The 19,788-nt window shown below is 53.1% G+C and overlaps 1 protein-coding gene across 2 annotated transcripts in view; it reads right to left on the bottom strand.

The window, feature by feature from the left end:
* Window positions 1-17,251, bottom strand: part of LOC139255689 (uncharacterized) — a 125,801-nt gene extending 108,550 nt beyond the window's left edge. The window contains exons 1-2 of one of the 2 annotated variants that reach the window (XM_070873966.1): window positions 17,019-17,251; window positions 2,380-2,730 (exon numbers count right to left, since the gene is read on the bottom strand). In XM_070873966.1, the coding sequence (XP_070730067.1) occupies window positions 2,380-2,730; window positions 17,019-17,070 (403 nt within the window). In that variant the 5' untranslated portion in view covers window positions 17,071-17,251. The remainder of the gene's footprint in view (window positions 1-2,379; window positions 2,731-17,018) is intronic. The other variant, XM_070873965.1, reaches the window with a different exon arrangement.
* Between the last annotated feature and the right edge of the window lie 2,537 nt (window positions 17,252-19,788).

The raw sequence follows: 19,788 nt of genomic DNA, 5'->3' as shown, positions 1-19,788 counted from the left end.
CTTCACTTAAAGGGGGAGCCTTCGCCATTTTAAAACTCTGGTCCACTGGGCCACCAGGGAGGGTTTCGGCCGGGCCAGCAGCCTGTGGGCGGCCTGGCCAAAACCGGGGCATAACTGTCGGCCCGACCGGACAGTCGGCCTACAAAAAAAAATATGGCGGCCGCGGCAGTGCGCCCCCCATTTGAAGGGCTGCCGCTCCTCATAGGACTGCTCCTGGGCCTGGCCAAGGGGGCCATTAGCCGATCCGGGCAGCAGGCGGTCGAGGGGGTCGTTCAGCCTGACTTCCACGGCTAGGTTCGCTCCAGCTTGTCCCTGGAGATGGAGCACGCGGTGTCCACCGGTACGCTCGTGGCCTTCCGCGAGAGGTGGGCGCTGGAGGGACTGGAGTGCATCTTCACCCCCGGCAACCAAATTTTAATTTGTCCATTTATCGTTTAAAAAGTTTTATTGGTTAATTTGTCGGTTTTAGTGCCCCTTTTATAAGGGGGTACTTGATTCTTGTTTCACACAAGAATAGTTGAAGGGGTGCCATGCTGCCCCGTTGTATACAATTCCAACAAGGTGCTCCAACATCAAAACTGTCGGGTCACCGCGCGGCAGATCGAAGATTTCTCACGGTGAATTTGGCTGGAGGTTCGGGAGATTGGCGGTGCACACTTTGATTATGCACTTGTGGAGACCGTCGGAAAAACTACCGAGGTGAATTTCTTTGCCGGCGGCATTTTGACCCCAAATTGGCGGCCATTCGGTTCCGCCGCACGGCTGCTGCTTTCTGATGGTGAGGCCTTTTCGGGAGGCTGAATTCCGGCCCCATTGTAGCCTGGAAAGTGTGGAGAGGTCATTTGTTTGCAATGATGAGTGCAGATTTGGTCACTAACAGATGCAGGGGCTGAAGTTGCCCCCCCACTTACCGATATTTAAGAGTGTTCTCTGCCCCAATATTCGGCACTTTGGCGTCTATTTGCGGTTGGGGCGGTGCTGAGGGGCGGAAGTGCCCTTTGGTCGATCGGTGCCCAGACGAGGCGTCAGTGATGCGCTGCTCACTTCAGCACGTCGCTGATGATACCAGCGTGATGTGGATGTGTCCCGTCACACTGCCGTGTCACAAAGTCCCTCCCCTTCAGTTAGAGGAAGTTTCGTTGGGCGCACTGGGCCACCAGGGAGACTTTGGGCTGGGCCAGCGGCCTGGCACCCAAGACAGGGTGCATGCTGCCTGTCGGCGGCCCGGCCGAACCCGTGGCCACCATTGCCGGTAGTGCAGCCTCCCCTTTAAGGGTGGACATGCCGCACAGGCACACGCAGCTTCCCGCAGGGGAAAGCTGTCAGTGGCACCGACCGGCGGTAACATCGCTCCCGCGGGGCAATTCCTCACTGGGATTGGTAAGGGGAGCACCGCGGTACAGTGTGGGATCGGTGTGTGCCTGACGGGCAGCAGCACGGAATCCCGTTCCTGTCGCTCCTGGACCGGGGCAATTTAGGATGGGTCGGCCCAGCCATCTCCCCCCGGTCGGTGAGGCCTATCTGTCCACTGCCTCCTCTTAGAGGCGGTAATGGAGCTTAAGAGGGGTACAATTTCAGCCCTGCATTGTTTTATATCTGTGTCAGCTGTGGCTCAGTGGGTAGCACTCTCACCTCGGAGTCAGAAGGTTGTGGGTTGAAGTCCCACTCCAGGAACTTGAGCACAAATCCAGGCTGAGCCTCCCAGTGCAGTGCTGAGGGAGTGCTGCACTGTCACAGGTGCCGTCTTTCGGATGAGACGTTCAACCGAGGCCCCGTCTGCTCTCTCAAGTGGACGTAAAATATTTCATGTCACTATTTTGAAGAAGAGCAGGGAAGTTATCCCTGGTGTTCTGGCCAATATTTAGCCCTTAATCAACATCACAAAAAACTGATTATCTGGTCATTCACTGCTGTTTGTGGGAGCTTGCTGTGCACTAATTGGCTGCCACGTTTCCCACATTACAACAGTGACTACACGTCAAATGTACTTCATTGGCTGTAAAGCGCTTTGAAACGTCCAGTGGTCGTGAAAGGTGCGAGATAAATCCCTTTATTTCTATATATATTTATCTCCCTGTCAGTGTCAGGATTTAACCAGGAGGCTCTCTTTTATTCCTATTACTGCACTTTTCCTTCAACATGTATTTTCCCGTTGAATCCTGTGTGTGAGGTTTTGTCCCACCATGTGCTCACACGCTTTTGTTCAATTAAAAACAAATGGAGTTTGTCCCAGAATTCACCCTCCATTCTGTGTTTAGAACTTCCACTCAGTGTTGTTACTGTAAAAGTGACAACGTTGTATAATATTTACTTAAACACGAGATGCTGGTATAGTAACATTATTAGATATCAAACCAATATAATGTAGAATGTACTTACTGGTTACATTCAGCCGGTTTCCATTTCCATAGATTGATCCCCAAATACCACAGATATAGACCGCGCTGTCTCTGTGCTCCACGCCTCTGATGGTCAGAATGCAGCTGTTACTGGCAACATCTCTGGAAAGCTGAAACCGCTCAGAGACACCGTGTGATCGGTAAATCCTGCCATCTGCAAAATGACTTAATATGTGTTTCCTGTCCTGTGAGAGGTACCAGTGTACAGTATATTTATCCACACGGTCATTCACATTGCTGCTCTCCAGGGTACACCCAAACTGCACCGTCCCACCCTCGGGCACCGTCACAACTTCTGGGGACTGGATTAGAACCGGACTTGCCTTTCGACCTGTGAATAGTAAATAACTGATGATCAGAACAGATGAGGAACAGCATAAAGTAATAACTTGAAACTGAAGCGATTATAAAATCTCCTGTCTGTTTGCGAATGGATATTGTGTGTGATCAGTAATTTGTAGCCGAGTTGTTCAAACATATCCTGAGCTTAGCTGTCCCACATTGCCCTGTACTGACCAACAATCCCAGTGTGAACAGGCAGCCCAAAAACACACACACTGCAACTGAACTCAGAACTCCTGCTGTGGATATGTTCTTTGCTGCCTTTACCACGGAGGTTGGTATTAAAAGGATCAGAAAATCAGGAAAAAGTTGCCAGTTTTAGTGATATTTTGCGATACCCAACACCAGATTCTGATGTAGGTTCAGATACAGAAGGCTCTCGGTCCACTTCGTTTCATCCTTCCAGAATTCCAATACTACCATCGTCCCATTGCAGCGTCCAGCGGTTTGTAAACCTGTCCCGTGTTCTGGCCTCGCCTGGGAACCTGTTCCAGCTTTTGATCACCGTCTTCAAATAACTGAGTCCTGAACTTGGCCTTTACAATCCTGACTGTGCCCTCCTGCCCTGGTTATATCTGAAAGTATTGTTCTGGGTTTGCTTTAACTTCCTCCACAAGTGGCTGTAAATAGGGCTTCAAACTAAACTAAAAAATGGCGGGGAGTGGGGGCAGGAGTCATGTGAGGGGAAATTTAGAGATCTAAAGATAAAGATGCAATAGAGCAGTGTAGCGATTTGGATAAAAATAGGCAGAGTGTGACAGGAAAGGACAGAGTTTAAGGTCAAAGTAGGGAATAACGATAAAAAATTACATTAAAGGCTCTTTATCTGAATGCATGGAGCATTCATAATAAGATAAATGAAGGAGTGGCACAAATAGAGATAAATGGGTTTGATCTAATAGCCATTACAGAGACATGGTTGCAAGGTGACCGAGGTTGGGAACTAAATGACCCAGGGTACTTGACGTTTTGAAAAGACAGGCTGAATGGTAAAGGAGTGGGGGTAACCCTGATAATAAAGGATGATATAAGGACACAAGAGAGAAAGGGACTAAAATACCCACTGCTGGAAACGGGGCACACCTGCCCTGCTTCTCTTGTATTTACCGGCGAAGTGAATGCGGTGGCCTCGAGCAAAATTCAATGTTTTTGTGTTTTTCCGGCGGACAAGAAGTCGGTAATAATGAGGGTTATGCGGCAATGAGCGGAAGTTCGGACTTGAGGAGTGGAAGTTGGGGGCGGGCAGAGTAACCGACGCTGTCAGTCATCAGCGTGACGCAGATAACGTCATCACGGTGCCACATCACCTCGGCTCCCTCCTTCAGGTAAAGGGGAGGGCCGCTGCGATTCTTTAAGTTCAGTCCACTGGGCCACCAGGAGGGTTTCGGCCGGGCCAGTGGCCTGGCACCCAAGAAGTAGTGCGTGCCAGGCTGCCTGTTGGTGGCCCGGCCGAACCCGGGACATAATTGTCGGACTGACATGGCAGTCGGCTGACAGAAAAAAAGCATGGTGGCAGCGGCAGTGGGTCCTCCCCTTTAATGGGAGACACACCACCATTTTACAAGGACTACAGCCTCACTGCACCAGCAGAAAAAAGCAGCTTTTGGCACCGCGCAGCGGGAGCAAGATATTTCCGGCTGAATTTCACCCACGGGGAGGTGGGAAGATCGGGCTTAGGACGGGTCGGCAGCAGCAGAACGCTGGGTGGGGAGCGGGTCACCGCCGGGATACCGCAGTGTGGCCGCTGATTTCCAGCGGTAACAGGCCTTAAGGGAAGGGGAAGTTTCGATGCCACAGGATTTTGGGTCAGACGATCAGGAAGTAGAATCAGTCTGGGTGAAGGTAAGGAATAACAAGGGGCAGAAAACACTGGTGGGAGTAGTATATAGGCCCCCTAACACTAGCTATACTGTTGGACAGAATATTAATCAAGAATAGTATGAACTTGTAACAAAGGTAATGCAATAATCGTGGAGGACTTTAATCTTCATATAGACTGGATAAATCAAATTGGTGAAGGTAGTCTGGAGGATGAGTTCATGGAATGCATTCGGGACACTTTCCTAGAACAATACGTCATGGAACCAACCAGGGAACAGGTTACTTTAGATCTTGTATTGTGCAATGAGACAGGGTTAATTAGCAATCTCATCGTAAAGGATCCTGTGGGGCAGAGTGATCATAATACGACAGAATTTCACGTTACATTTGTCATGTATTCAATTGTCATTGTAACACATGTATACACCGTGAGAACATTGACCACTAGGTGGTGAACTTGTGGGAGACACTCCGAATCTGGACTTCCAGGTATAAAAGGGGAAACTCCACCCACCTTCATCACTTGAGTGCTGGCTAATAAAGGTTACTGGTCACAGAGTGACCCTCTCTCAAGTATGGGCCTCGTGTGTATTTGTACTGTATAATAAGGGCATATCATTGGCGACGAGAAACTGGGATTTAAACCATGCGAGCATGGCCACGAGCAGCACAGAAGAGAGGTACTGTGTTGGTGATGATTGGGACGACTTTATTGAGAGACTACAGCAAAGTTTCATCACTAAGGAATGGTTGGGACAGGATTCGGCCGACAAACGCAGGGCTCATCTCCTGATGGTTTGTGGATCCAGGACGTACTCCCTGATGAAGTACATCCTAGCGCCAGAGAAGCCGGCAGACAAGACTTTTCAAGAGCTCAGTAAGTTGATCAGGGAACACTTTAAGCCGGCGAGCAGCATGCACATGGCGAGACACCGGTTTTACATGCACCGGCAACGAGAAGGGCAAAGTGTTCCAGACTTCGTGGCAGACCTCCGGCGACTGGCAAGCCGAAGTAAGTTCCCAAATGCATGCAGAGCGGAGATAGAAACATAGAAACATAGAAAATAGGTGCAGGAGCAGGCCATTCGACCCTTCGAGCCTGCACCGCCATTCAATGAGTTCATGGCTGAACATGCAACTTCAGTACCCCATTCCTGCTTTCTCCCCATACCCCCCCGATCCCCCCAGTAGTAATGACTACATCTAACTCCTTTTTGAATATATCTAGTGAATTGGCCCCAACAACTCTCTGTGGTAGAGAATTCTACAGGTTCACCACTCTCCGGGTGAACAAGTTTCTCCTCATCTCGGTCCTAAATGGCCCACCCCTTATCCCCAGACTGTGATACCTGGTTCCAGACCTCCCCAATATTAATAAGAACATAAGAATTAGGAACAGGAGTAGGCCATCTAGCCCCTCGAGCCTGCTCCGCCATCCAACAAGATCATGGCTGATCTGGCCGTGGACTCAGCTCCACTTATCCACCCGCTCCCCATAACCCTTAATTCCCTTATTGGTTAAAAATCTATCTATCTATCTATCCCACCCCCCCGAGTCCACCTCCCCCGTCCCCGCTCAATCCACACTCTCCCCCCACCCCCCGAGTCCACCTCCCCCGTCCCCGCTCAATCCACACTCTCCCCCCACCCCCCGAGTCCACCTCCCCCCCGTCCCCGCTCAATCCACACTCTCCCCCCACCCCCCGAGTCCACCTCCCCCCCGTCCCCGCTCAATCCACACTCCCCCCCCACCCCACCCCCCACACCACCCCCCCCCACCCCACCCACCACCCCCCACCCCCCCCCCACCCCCACCCCCTGAGTCCACACCCCCCCACCCCCGCTCAATCCACACTCCCCCCACCCCCTGAGTCCACCTCCCCCCATCCCCGCTCAATCCACACTCCCCCCACCCCCCGAGTCCACCTCCCCCCGGTCAATCCACACTCCCCCCACCCCCCGAGTCCACCTCCCCCCACCCCCGCTCAATCCACACTCCCCCCACCCCCTGAGTCCACATCCCCCCACCCCCGCTCCCCCCACCCACACCCCCACCCCCCACCACACCCCCCCACCCCCCCCCCACCCACACCCCCCCCACACCCCACACACCCACCCACCCCACACCCCCGACCCCCGCTCAATCCACACTCTCCCCCCACCCCCCGAGTGCACCCCTCCCCCCACCCCCGCTCAATCCACACTCCCCCCCACCCCCCGAGTCCACCACACCCCCGCCCCCGCTCAATCCACCCCCCCCCACCCCGAGTCCACACCTCCTCCCACCCCCGCTCAATCCACACTCCCCCCCCCCCCACCCCGAGTCCACCTCACCCCACCCCCGCTCAATCCACACACTCCCCCCTACCCCCCGAGTCCACTACGCCCCCCGCCCCCGCTGAATGCACACTCTCCCCCTCTCCGCGAATCCACAGTTCCTCCCCCCCGACCCCTGCTGAATCCACAGTCCCCCCCCCCCCCATCCAAGGCAAGTCAAAAAATCTCCTTTGTGCGGCCACAAATCCCCCTTGCCCCAAACTCCAACCCACTTCCCCCATTTACCTGGAAGTTGTCGGGCCGCCAGGGGCCACCGGATCATCATCTCCAGCAGACACTCTGTGCCCTCTTCCCAGCCTGGAGTGGGCGGCAGTCTTTATACAGACCCGGGAGGTGCAGAGATCACTCCCCAAGACCCACTCTGGGTTAAAATCGACCGGCGGTATTTATACAGACCCGGGAGGTGCAGAGATCACTCCCCAAGACCCACTCTGGGTTAAAATCGACCGGCGGTATTTATACAGACCCGGGAGGTGCAGAAAGACCACTCCCCAAGACCCACTCTGGGTTAAAATCGACCGGCGGTATTTATACAGACCCGGGAGGTGCAGAGATCACTCCCCAAGACCCACTCTGGGTTAAAATCGACCGGCGGTATTTATACAGACCCGGGAGGTGCAGAAAGACCACTCCCCAAGACCCACTCTGGGTTAAAATCGACCGGCGGTATTTATACAGACCCGGGAGGTGCAGAGATCACTCCCCAAGACCCACTCTGGGTTAAAATCGACCGGCGGTATTTATACAGACCCGGGAGGTGCAGAGATCACTCCCCAAGACCGACTCCGGGTTAAAATCGACCGGCGGTATTTATACAGACCCGGGAGGTGCAGAGATCACTCCCCAAGACCCACTCTGGGTTAAAATCGACCGGCGGTATTTATACAGACCCGGGAGGTGCAGACATCACTCCCCAAGACCCACTCTGGGTTAAAATCGACCGGCGGTATTTATACAGACCCGGGAGGTGCAGAGATCACTCCCCAAGACCCACTCTGGGTTAAAATCGACCAGCGGTATTTATACAGACCCGGGAGGTGCAGAGACCACTCCCCAAACCCACTCCGGGTTAAAATTGACCGGCGGTATTTATACAGACCCGGGAGGTGCAGAGACCACTCCCCAAACCCACTCTGGGTTAAAATCGACCGGCAGTATTTATACAGACCCGGGAGGTGCAGAGACCACTCCCCAAACCCACTCCGGGTTAAAATTGACCGGCGGTATTTATACAGACCCGGGAGGTGCAGAAAGACCACTCCCCAAGACCCACTCTGGGTTAAAATCGACCGGCAGTATTTATACAGACCCGGGAGGTGCAGAGATCACTCCCCAAGACCCACTCCGGGTTAAAATCGACCGGCGGTCTTTATACAGACCCGTGAGGTGCAGAGATCACTCCCCAAGACCCACTCCAGGTTAAAATCGACTGGCAGTATTTATACAGACCCGGGAGGTGCAGAGACCACTCCCCAAACCCACTCCGGGTTAAAATTGACCGGCGGTATTTATACAGACCCGGGAGGTGCAGAAAGACCACTCCCCAAGACCCACTCTGGGTTAAAATCGACCGGCAGTATTTATACAGACCCGGGAGGTGCAGAGATCACTCCCCAAGACCCACTCCGGGTTAAAATCGACCGGCGGTCTTTATACAGACCCGGGAGGTGCAGAGATCACTCCCCAAGACTCAGTCCTGGTTAAAATCGACCGGCAGTATTTATACAGACCCGGGAGGTGCAGAGATCACTCCCCAAGACCCACTCCGGGTTAAAATCGACCAGCAGTATTTATACAGACCCGGGAGGTGTAGAGAGACCACTCCCCAAGACCCACTCCGGGTTAAAATCGACCAGCGGTTTTTATACAAGGCCGGGGAGGTGCAGAGAGACCACTCCCCAAGACCCACTCCAGGTTAAAGACCCCAGAGAATGACCTGTGAAGTGCTCCGGTGGGGATCTGGAAAAGATTAAAGGGCAGAAGTGATTTGTGCAGAAGACAAAAGGAGGCCGAATGGGAGAAATAAAATAAATAAAAGACTTATACGAAACGCAGAGTGTGAGTAGAATGAGAAGAATGAAACACTGGTCATGCTGCTGTTTAACCTGTGGTCAAATCTGATTTTTAATTTGCATTCTGAAAACCTGAGCGATACAGTAAATAAAGGGGAGCAGTTTCAGCAGGAGATCTTTCCATTCCCAATACAATAAATGTGTTATTTAAAGAGAGAATCCCTTCACAGCACAGGGATGTACAACAGTGACTCCCTTCAGTAGGTACCATTGGCTCACTCCATTCCCCCCGAACGTGGCAGCTAACAAACTCCCATTGGAACAGCTATTTCAATTGCTCACTATCTGCAATTTATCTTTTCAAAGTTCCATTATATGTGTCTTCCCTTGTCCACCGCCCCTCCCTTAGTTCCACATTGGCAGCCACTTGACCAATTAGAATGATGGTTTCTGAATCAGGGTCAATCCTCCAATCCATTTGTCTCAATCCTTCCCTCATCTCTTTAAATTTAGCAATTATAAAGTTGTAAACCTGGCTCCTGGCCTTTGGTATAATTGGGTCTCAGATAGAAACATACACAGGATGCGGCCATTCGGCCCATGGTACCTGTGCTGGCCCTTTGCAAGAACTATTCAATTACTCCCATCCCCTGCTCTCTCCCCATAGCCTTGCAGAATTTTCCTTTTCAAGTATTTATCCAATTTCCTTTTGAAAGTTGTTATTGAATCTGGTTCCACCGCACTTTCAGGCAGTGCACTCCAGATCATAACAAAGGGGAGGGGTACTGATGGGGGCAAGGTGGTTCATGGTCAAACATGACAGCCCCCTGCCACGCTACTCACTGCTTCCCCACTGCCCCATACCATGCTACTCACTGCCTTCCCCACTGCCCCATACCATGCTACTCACTGCTTCCCCACTGCCCCATACCATGCTACTCACTGCTTCCCCACTGCCCCATACCATGCTACTCACTGCTTCCCCACTGCTCCATAACATGCTACTCACTGCGTTCCCCACTGCCCCATACCATGCTACTCACTGCTTGCCCACTGCCCCATACCATGCTACTCACTGCTTCCCCACTGCTCCATAACATGCTACTCACTGCGTTCCCCACTGCCCCATACCATGCTACTCACTGCTTCCCCACTGCCCCATACCATGCTACTCACTGCGTTCCCCACTGCCCCATACCATGCTACTCACTGCTTCCCCACTGCCCCATACCATGCTACTCACTGCTTCCCCACTGCCCCATACCATGCTACTCACTGCTTGCCGCCAGGGGAGGGGGGATGGTGAAAATGGTCAGGGAAGGGGGAGGGGGAGTGAACACGGTCGGGGGAGGGGGTGAACACTGTCAGGGGAGGGGGAGAGGGTGAACACGATCGGGGGGGTGATGGGGTGAACACGGTCGGGGGAGGGGGAGGGGGTGAACATGGTCGGGGGAGGGGGATGGGGTGAACACGGTCGGGGGAGGGGGAGGGGGTGAACACGGTCGGGGGAGAACAGTGTCGGGGGAGGGGGTGAACACGGTCGGGGGAGGGGGAGGGGATGAACAGGGTCGTGGAAGGGGGAGGGGGTGAACACGGTCGGGGAGGGGAGGGGGTGAACACGGTCGGGGAGGGGGAGGGGGTGAACACGGTCGGGGGAGGGGGTGAACACGGTCGGGGGAGGGGGGAGGGGGTGAACACGGTCGGGGGAGGGGGTGAACACGGTCGGGGGAGGGGGAGGGGGTGAACACGGTCGGGGAGGGGGAGGGGGTGAACACGGTCGGGGGAGAGGGATGGGATGAACATGGTCAGGAGCGGGGGAGGGGGTGTACACTGCCGGAGGAGGGGGAGCTGGTGAACATGGTCGGGGGAGGGGGAGGGGGTGAACACGGTCGTGGGAGGGGGAGGGGTGACCACGGTCGGGGGAGGGGGAGGGGGTGAACACGGTCGGGGGAGGGGGAGGGGGAGGGGTGAACACGGTTGGGGATGGGGAGGGGGTGAACACGGTCGGGGGAGGGGGAGGGATGAACACGGTTGGGGGGGGCAGGGCGAGGGGGTGAACACGGTCGAGGGCGGGGGAGGGGGTGACACGGTCGGGGGAGGGGGAGGGGGAGGGGTGAACACGGTCGAGGGCGGGGGAGGGGGTGAAGACGGTCGGGGGAGGGGGAGGGGGTGAACACGGTCGGGGGAGGGGGAGGGGGAGGGGGTGAACACGGTCGGGGGAGGGGGAGGGGATGAACACGGTCGGGGGAGGGGATGAACAGGGTCGTGGGAGGGGGAGGGGGAGGGGGTGAAGACGGTCGGGGGAGGGGGAGGGGGTGAACACGGTCGGGGGAGGGGGAGGGGGAGGGGTGAACACGGTCGGGGGAGGGGGAGGGGGTGAACACGGTCGGGGGAGGGGGAGAGCACGGTCGGGGGACGGGCAGGGGGTGAACATGGTCGGGGGAGGGGGAGAGCACAGTCGGGGGAGGGGGATGGGGTGGGGGTGAACACGGTTGGGGGAGGGCGAGGGGGTGAACACGGTCGGGGGAGGGAGTGAACTCTGGAGGGGGAGGGGGAGGGGGTGAACTCTGGAGGGGGAGGGGGAGGGGGTGAACTCTGGAGGGGGAGAGGGAGGGGGTGAACACGGTCGGGGGAGGGGATGAACAACGGGAGGGGGAGGGGGTGATCACGGTCGGGGGAGGGGGAGGAGAGAACACGGTCGGGGGAGGGGGTGGGGGTGATCACGGTCGGGGGAGGGGGAGGAGAGAACACGGTCGGGGGAGGGGGTGGGGGTGATCACGGTCGGGGGAGGGGGAGGGGGTGAACACGGTCGGGGGAGGGGGAGAGCACGGTCGGGGGAGGGGGAGGCGGTGATCACGGTCGGGGGAGGGGGAGGGGGTGAACACGGTCGGGGGAGGGGGAGGGGTGAACACGGTCGGGGGAGGGGGAGGGGGTGATCACGGTCGGGGGAGGGGGAGAGCACGGTCGGGGGAGGGGGAGGCGGTGATCACGGTCGGGGGAGGGGGAGGGGGTGAACACGGTCGGGGGAGGGGGATGGGGTGAACACGGTCGGGGGAGGGGGAGGCGGTGATCACGGTCGGGGAGGGGGTGAACACGGTCGGGGGAGGGGGAGGGGGTGATCACGGTCGGGGGAGGGGTGAACACGGTCGGGGGAGGGGGAGGGGGTGATCACGGTCGGGGGAGGGGGAGGGGTTGAACATGGTCGGGGGAGGGGGAGGGGGTGAACACGGTCGGGGGAGGGGGAGGGGAGAACACGGTCGGGGGAGGGGAGAACACGGTCGGGGGAGGGGAGAACGCGGTCGGGGGAGGGGAGAACACGGTCGGGGGAGGGGGAGGGGGAGGGGATGAACACGGTCGGGGGTCCTCCAGCCCTTCAACCCTCCGGGAACTCTGCACTCTAATTCTGGCCTCTTGTGCATCCCCCACTTCCTTCGCCCCACCATTCTGGTGGCCGTGCCTTCAGCTGTCTGGGCCCGAAGCTGTGGCATTCCCTCCCTAAACCTCTCCACCTCTACTTCCTTTCGGTCACTCCTTAAACCCGACCTCTTCACCTGGCTTAATATCTGTTCATGTGGCTCGGTGTCAAATTGTGTCTGATACCGTTCCTGAGAAGCACCTTGTGAGGGTTTATTACGTTAAAGGCACTATAAATACAAGTTGTTCTCATTGAATGGGTCGGGCTGCAGCCCACAATTGGATTTGTGCAGCCACAAACACACTCGGCAAACAGCGAGGGGGAGCCCAGCTTCTCCAAGTATTGGCGGACCGGATTAAACACACGGAGAACTGCAAACCCCAAATTCTGGTTCGAAAACGAATGGAGTTGTGAGCATCAGTGAATAAATGGGAGCAGTGGCAATACCAACAAATCAGTGAGTTAGTGGGACAGTGAGAACTGAACCAACTCCAGAGCCATGGACACACGGAAATCAATTCCTGAAGCAGCAGGCACATCAGCAGATGAATGGATTAACAGCAACATTGGTGAATTGAGAGAGAATGGGCTAGCAACAAATCAATAAAGGAAGGGAGCAGCTGGCACTGGTGAACTAATATCCCTTCTTACCTTTGCTGCCACTGCTTCCTGCCCCCGAGGCTGTTAACCCACTTTCACTGGTTCACCAGCGGTTTACGTTTCAAAGCACTGTGACCCATCCTCGTGTATTTGCTGACTACAAGGCAAGTTCAAAACACTAAAGGTGGTTTCAGCGAAGAAAGAGGCTTTTACTTTGCTGCAGCACTTGGACAGTTAATATATATTTGTATAATATAATCAGTTTATGTTCTTTCAAAAATTCCTGTGTAAAATCCACTGGTGGCTGTATTTTAATATAGATTGCTGTATAGATAGAGACATATCAATAGGTGTATTCCACTCAATGATGTTCACAAACACCCCATACAAGTAAAACACATTCAAAAATATTCTGATTTGTCTTTCTTGGATCCAAAATGGATGACCTCACACTTCCCTGTAATAAACCCCACCTGCCATAGTTTTGCCCACTCACTGAGTCTGTCGATGTATCTTTGTAACTTTCTGTTCACATCTGCACAACTTACTGTGTCTCCTAACTCAGTGCCATCTTGGATGTGTAACTCTGTCCCTCCATCCAAATCACTAATAAATATGGTGAAGAGCTGAGTCCCGATCCCTGGGAAACACCACTTGTCACCTCCTGCTAATCAGAGTACCTGTCACTGTCTCCTATCTCTCAACCAATGACCAACACATGTCACTGAGTCCCCTTCAATTCCATGCCTTCTCATGTTTGATAATCTGTCAGGAACCTGATCTTTCTGGAAGTTCATGCAGACCACATCCATAGACACTCCCCTATCCACCATGTGAGTGAGATCCTAAACACATTCAGCTCGATGAACCAGACATGACCTAGTCTTCACAATCCGTGCTGGCTCTCTTTGATCAGCTCAGACTTGTCCACGTGCTCGGTCACTCTGTCCCTGGTGATCTATTCCAGCAACTTCCCCACAGCTGACATTAAACTGACAGGTCAGTAGTTACTTGGGGGCCAAGTTTTGGCCTGAGTTGCTCCTGTTTTTTTGGAGCAACTGGTTTAGAATAGAGTATCTTAGAAATTGCAATTCTCAGCATTTAGTTTGCTCCAGTTCTAGTCAGTTGGAACAGTTTCAGTTTGGAACAGCTTTTTATTTTCAAAAGGGGGCGTGTCCGGCCACTTTTGAAAGTTTAGGCAGTGAAAACATACTCCAAACTAACTTAGAATGGAGTAAGTGTAGATTTTTGTACGCTCAGAAAAACCTTGTCTACACTTAGAAAATCAGGCGTAGGTTACAAATCAGGCGTAGGGAATGGCAGGGTTTAAAGGGAAGTTTACAAACATTAAACACTTCAGTTTTACAAATAAAGAACCATCATCAATAATAAATGATAAATACATTAATAAATCAACCAATAAATCAATCAAAACAAAATAAACAAACATTTTTTTAAAATTAAAAAATCAATAAATAAAACATTTTCTACTTGCCGACTGCAGCACCGGGAGTCCTCCAACAGCGTGCTGGGACATCCCCCGCCCCAGTGTGTCTCTATCTCTCTGTCTGTCAGAGTCTGTGTTTCTGACAGTGAGGGGAGGGGGAAGGGGGAGGGGGAGGAGGGGGTGGGGAGGAGGAGGGGGGAAGAGGGGGTGCGGCAGGGAGAAGGGAGGGGAAGGGGGGAAAAGGGGAGGAGAGGGGAGAGAGGGGAGGGGAGGGGAGAGAAGGGAGGGAGAGAAGGGTGGGAGGGAGAGAAGGGAGTGGGGGAGGGAGGGAGAGAAGGGAGTGGGGGAGGGAGGGAGCGAAGGGAGGGGGGAGGGAGGGAGGGAGAGAAGGGAGTGGGGGAGGGAGGGAGACAAGTGAGGGGGAGGGAGGGAGAGAAGGGAGGGAGGGAGGGAGAGAAGGGAGGGAGGGAGGGAGAGAAGGGAGGGGGAGGGGAGAGGGAGGGAGAGAAGGGAGGGGGAGGGAGGGAGAGAGAGAAGGGAGAAAGGAGAGGGAGGCTGAACGGGCCGGGCCCAAGACTTCGGGCTGGGCCTGTTTTTAGCACCGGATTTCCAGGTAGGCGCCGTCGGGTCCAGGGTCCGTGGTCCGTTGGGGGTCGGGATCGCGGGTCGGGGTGGGTGGGGGCGGAGGTCGGGTCGGCAGGGGGTCGTGTCCGGTCCGGGGGGGGGAGCGGGAGTCGAGTCAGGGGGGAGGGGGAGGTGAAGGTCGGGGGGTGGGGGGGTCGGGTCGGGTCCGGTAGGGGGGAGCGGGAGTCGAGTCGGGTCGGGAGGAATCAGGAGCTGGGCGTGGGAGGTGCAGCCTTATCCACGCAGCCCCAGTGAGGCCATTCGGCCAGGGCTAGGGGCTGCGTGCTTCGGGCCCCTCCCACACAGTTTTGGGCACCTGGAGCTACTGCACATGCGCGCCCACTGTAGTGCGCATGTGCAGAGGTCCCGGCACTGTTTTCAGAGCAGGGACCTGGCTCCGCCCCCCACAGCTCGTGATGCGCCGCGCCCAGCTCCAGAGGACCTGCAGGGAGCCGGAGAATAGGTAAGTTTTTTTTTAAGGCACACTTTGTGGCGTGAAAAACGGGCGTCCAGTCGGGGCGTGGCCCGAAACTTGGGCCCTTGCTTTCTGCCTCCTCCCTACTTCAAATATGGAGCACCATTTTCAATTTTACAGACCAAGGACATAATTCCTGATTCTAGAGAACTCTGGAAAACAATGAAACACATCTACAATTTCCTCACTGGTTTCTTTTAATATCCGGGGTGGTAACCAGCAGGTCCTGGAGATCTGTCTCTCTTCAGTCACAATATTTACACAGTGACATTTTTTACATGCATTAACTCCAGTAAGTTCTTCGAAATGGATGCAAAGTTTCCATTGCCCAAGTCTGCCATGCCCTTATTATCTATTATAGTCTCGCCTGTATCTGTCTTTATTGGGCCCACATTCCCCTTCAGCTGCTCCCTTTCTCCAAATAAACTGAAACACCCATCAGTGCCTTTGTCACCTCGAGACTTGACTATTCCAACACACTCCACATTCAACCCTACGTAAGCTAGAGGTGATCCAAAACTCGGCTGTCCGTGTCCTAACTCGCACCAAGTCCCACTCACCCATCACCCCTGAGCTCGCTGACCGACATTAGCTTCCGGTTAAGCAATGCCTCGATTTCAAAATTCTCATCCTTGTTTTCAAATCCCTCCATGGCCTCGTTCCTCCCTATCTCTGTAATCTCCTCCAGCCCCACAACCCCTGCCCCCCCGCCCACGCAAGATATCTGCGCTCCTCTAATTCTGCCATCTTGCCCATCCCTGATTATAATCGCTCCACCATTGGTGGCCGTACATTCTGTTGCCTGGGCCCCAAGCTCTGGAACTCCCTGCCTAAACCTCTCTACCTCTCTTTCCTCCTTCAAGATAATCCTTAAAACATACCTCTTTGACCAAGCTTTTGATCACCTGCACTAATTTCTGCTTATGCAGCTCGGTGTCAAATTTTATCTCTCATACTCCTGTGAAGCCCCTTGGGAAGTTTCACTACGTTAAAGGTGCTATATAAATACCAGTTGTAGTTGTTGATAACTTCTGCTGTTTGCTTTGATAATCTTCACCAGTTTTTTCTGTATTCCTTTATGCAGCTCTTACTTTTTTTGTATCCCTTTGTTGCTTTATTTCCACATTGCCTTGCATTTGTGTCAGCCTTTGCTTTTACTATAATACTGTTTCTTACCTCACAGGAGGGGCCAGCCTACTGATAGCTCACCCAACGCCTGTTCTTCACAAGTGAATCTGAACAATACATCGTGGATGGCTTCTCAGCCTGGAAGAGCAGTTGATCCTATTGGTCTCCACACCCCAGCAGTCACACACACAGACCAGGAGTGGGATAACTGGGCAGCGTGGCTCAGTGTCACATCTTACCGGGTATTTGTCCACTGAACCATGAGAAATCCCAACATATCTCAATTCTTAAACATAAATATCTGACTGCAAAATACCCGACTCACACCACCCGGCCACAATCCCGAAATCAAACTCAGAAATGTGATCATATGAAACCAAACCCAGGTTAGGTGCCCCCACTCTGGGCATTTACTTACCCACTGCGACACAGAGGGTCAGAGTCACGGCTGTGAGCCTCGGGCCAAACATTTCAAATTAATTATTTTTAAAAGATGAAATTCCTGTTCATTCACACACTGTATAATATGCTACCGTCGATGTTTCAGAGATAGCTGATTGTCACTGAACTTCCTTACAGGGTTCTCACAGCTCAAGTACAAACCACATAAAGAGGAACGAATAACAAGAGCAAGTGGGCCGTCCTCTGGAAAAAACATATTCACACAAAGAAAGACTTGCATTTATATAGCGCCTTTCACGAGCACCAGATGTCTCAAAGCGCTTTACAACCAATGAAGTACTTTTGGAGTGTAGTCACTGTTGCAATGTGGGAAACGGGGCAGCCAATTTGTGCACAGCAAGCTCCCACAAACAGCAATGTGATAATGACCAGATAGCCCGTTTTTGTTGTTGATTGAGGGATAAATATTGGCGAGGACACAGGGATAACTTCCCTGCTCTTATTTGAAATGGTGCCATGGGAGCTTTTACATCCACCTGAGAGCAGACAGGGTCTCAGTTTGTCTCATCCGAAAAACAGCACCTCCGACAGTGCAGCACTCCCTCAGCACTACACTGGAGTGTCAGCCTAGATCTATGTTCTCAAGTTCCTGGAGTGGGACTTGAACCCACAACATTCTGACTCAGAGGTGAGAGAGCGACCCACTGAGCCACAGTTGACACTTACAAACAAGCAGCGAAACTAGTTTGTACCAATCGCTTTTGAATGCAGTATTTCCCGTTCGAGTCGAGAAGCACAGTATGGGCCAGGCTGAGTGGACCCGTGGGTCTATTCCCGTCCAGAATTTTCAAATATTCTTAAAATATCACTAGAAATGTAACACTTGAGAAATCCTCTCAACGGAGCTGAAAATCTGCATCCCTTCCGGCACATTCCTGCAGTAACTCCGGTGGACCTTTGGTAAAAAGGCCACAAGTTGGGCCTGGGCCCTGGATACCCAGGTCCTGCCCTTACGTGGGTGAACCTGCTGGGTCTGGTAAGGGGTGAGGCCTCTGCCCGGCCCAAACAGGCCAGCGACGTAGGAGGTGGTGAAGTGAGGGACTCCCAACACTGAGAATTCCGGCATTCCCTGCCTCTCACTCACTGGGCATACCACAGGAGGCCGGAACCAGTGGACCAGACAAAGTGAGGCCAGGAGTACCAGCTTCTTCGAAGGTGAAGGTGGGGCCGGGAGAACAAGGCTGGTCAGGTGTGGTTCAGTGGGTCACTCTCTCACCTCCAGGTCAGAAGGTTGTGAGTTCAAGTCCCACTCCGCACTCCTCAACACATCATCCAGGATCACACTCCAGTGCAGTACTGAGGGAGTGCTGTGGTGTTGGAGGTGCCATCATTCGATGAGACATTAACCGAGGCCTTGTCTTCCCTCTCAGGTGGATGTAAAATATCCCACGGCACTAACCAAAGAATAGGGGCGTTCTCCCCGGAGTCCTGGCTAAGATTTATCCCTCAACCAACATCACTAAAACTGATTATCTGGTCATTATCACATGCTGCTAGTGGGATCTTGCTGTGCACAAATTGGTTGCTGCGTTTCCGATGTTACAACAGTGACTACACTTGTAAATTACTTCATTGTCGGTAAAGTGTGTTGGGACGTTCTGCGGTTGTGAAAGGTCTGTAGAAATGCAAGTCTATCTTTCTTTCGTTATTGGTTCCTTTCACTGGTAGCTGTGGGTCCCTGATACACCCGCTTCTCTTGCTGCTATTTAGATTACTGCTTCAAAGTAAACCAGCAAACTGGGGCCAGAGGATACAAACAAAAATTAGAGCAAAGTACATTTAAAACTGAGTATCAGAGGGCTAAATGTTTCAACGCTGTACAGGAACACTGGGATTATTCTAACTGAAATAGGACCATGTGACAAGTTAGGATACTCGAGGGATCAGAAGGGACCATTTTGCCTTTTCTCATCCCACAGAGATCTGGGAATAGATACACAAATCTCTAAACATAGCAACACAATTTGATCAAGGCATAAAGAGTGCAAACAAAGTACGAGGGTTCATTTGTAAAAATAGTATTCAAAAAAGTAGGAAGGTTTTGTTAAATTAGTGCAGAACCTTGCGTCGACCACACTTGGAACTATTGTAGCGGTTCTGGTCTCCATACTACAAAAAGGATATTGAACCACTGGAGAAAGTGCAGGAAAGATTTACAAGCACCTTCTCAGAATTCAGAGGGTGCAACTTTGGGGAAAGATTGAGCAGCCAGCGACTCTTTTCTCTGCAAAAGATGAAGAGGAGACCTGATTGAGGTCTTTAAAACCATGAAGGGTTCGATAGGGTGGGTGTGGAGAGATTGTTTCCACCTGTGAGTGAGTCTAGAATAAAGGGACAGAAATAGGTAAGATAGTCACTAACAGATCAAATAAAGAATTTAGGAGGGATCTGTTGACAGAGAGTGGTGAGAATGTGGAACTCGATGCCACACAGAGCAGTTGAAGCTGGTGGCTTGGTGCATCCATGAGGGAGAAGGGATCGAGGGATACTATGGCAGGGTGGGAAGTGGTAAAGAAAGAAAGACTAGCATTTATATAGCGCCTTTTATGATCACCGGATGTCTCAAAGCGCTTTACAGCCAATGAGGTACTTTTGGAGTGTAGTCACTGTTGTAATGTAGGAAACGCGGCAGCCAATTTGCGCACAGCAAGCTCCCAGCAAGTGATAATAACCAGATAATCTGTTTTTTTTGTTATGTTGATTGAGGGATAATTGGCCAAGACACC

The sequence above is a fragment of the Pristiophorus japonicus genome, unplaced genomic scaffold (assembly GCF_044704955.1).
Source record: "Pristiophorus japonicus isolate sPriJap1 unplaced genomic scaffold, sPriJap1.hap1 HAP1_SCAFFOLD_620, whole genome shotgun sequence".
In the NCBI taxonomy this organism is placed as follows: Eukaryota; Metazoa; Chordata; class Chondrichthyes; family Pristiophoridae; genus Pristiophorus; species Pristiophorus japonicus.
The sequence above is the reverse complement of the archived record's forward strand: the minus strand, read 5'-3'. Positions and strand labels throughout refer to the sequence as shown.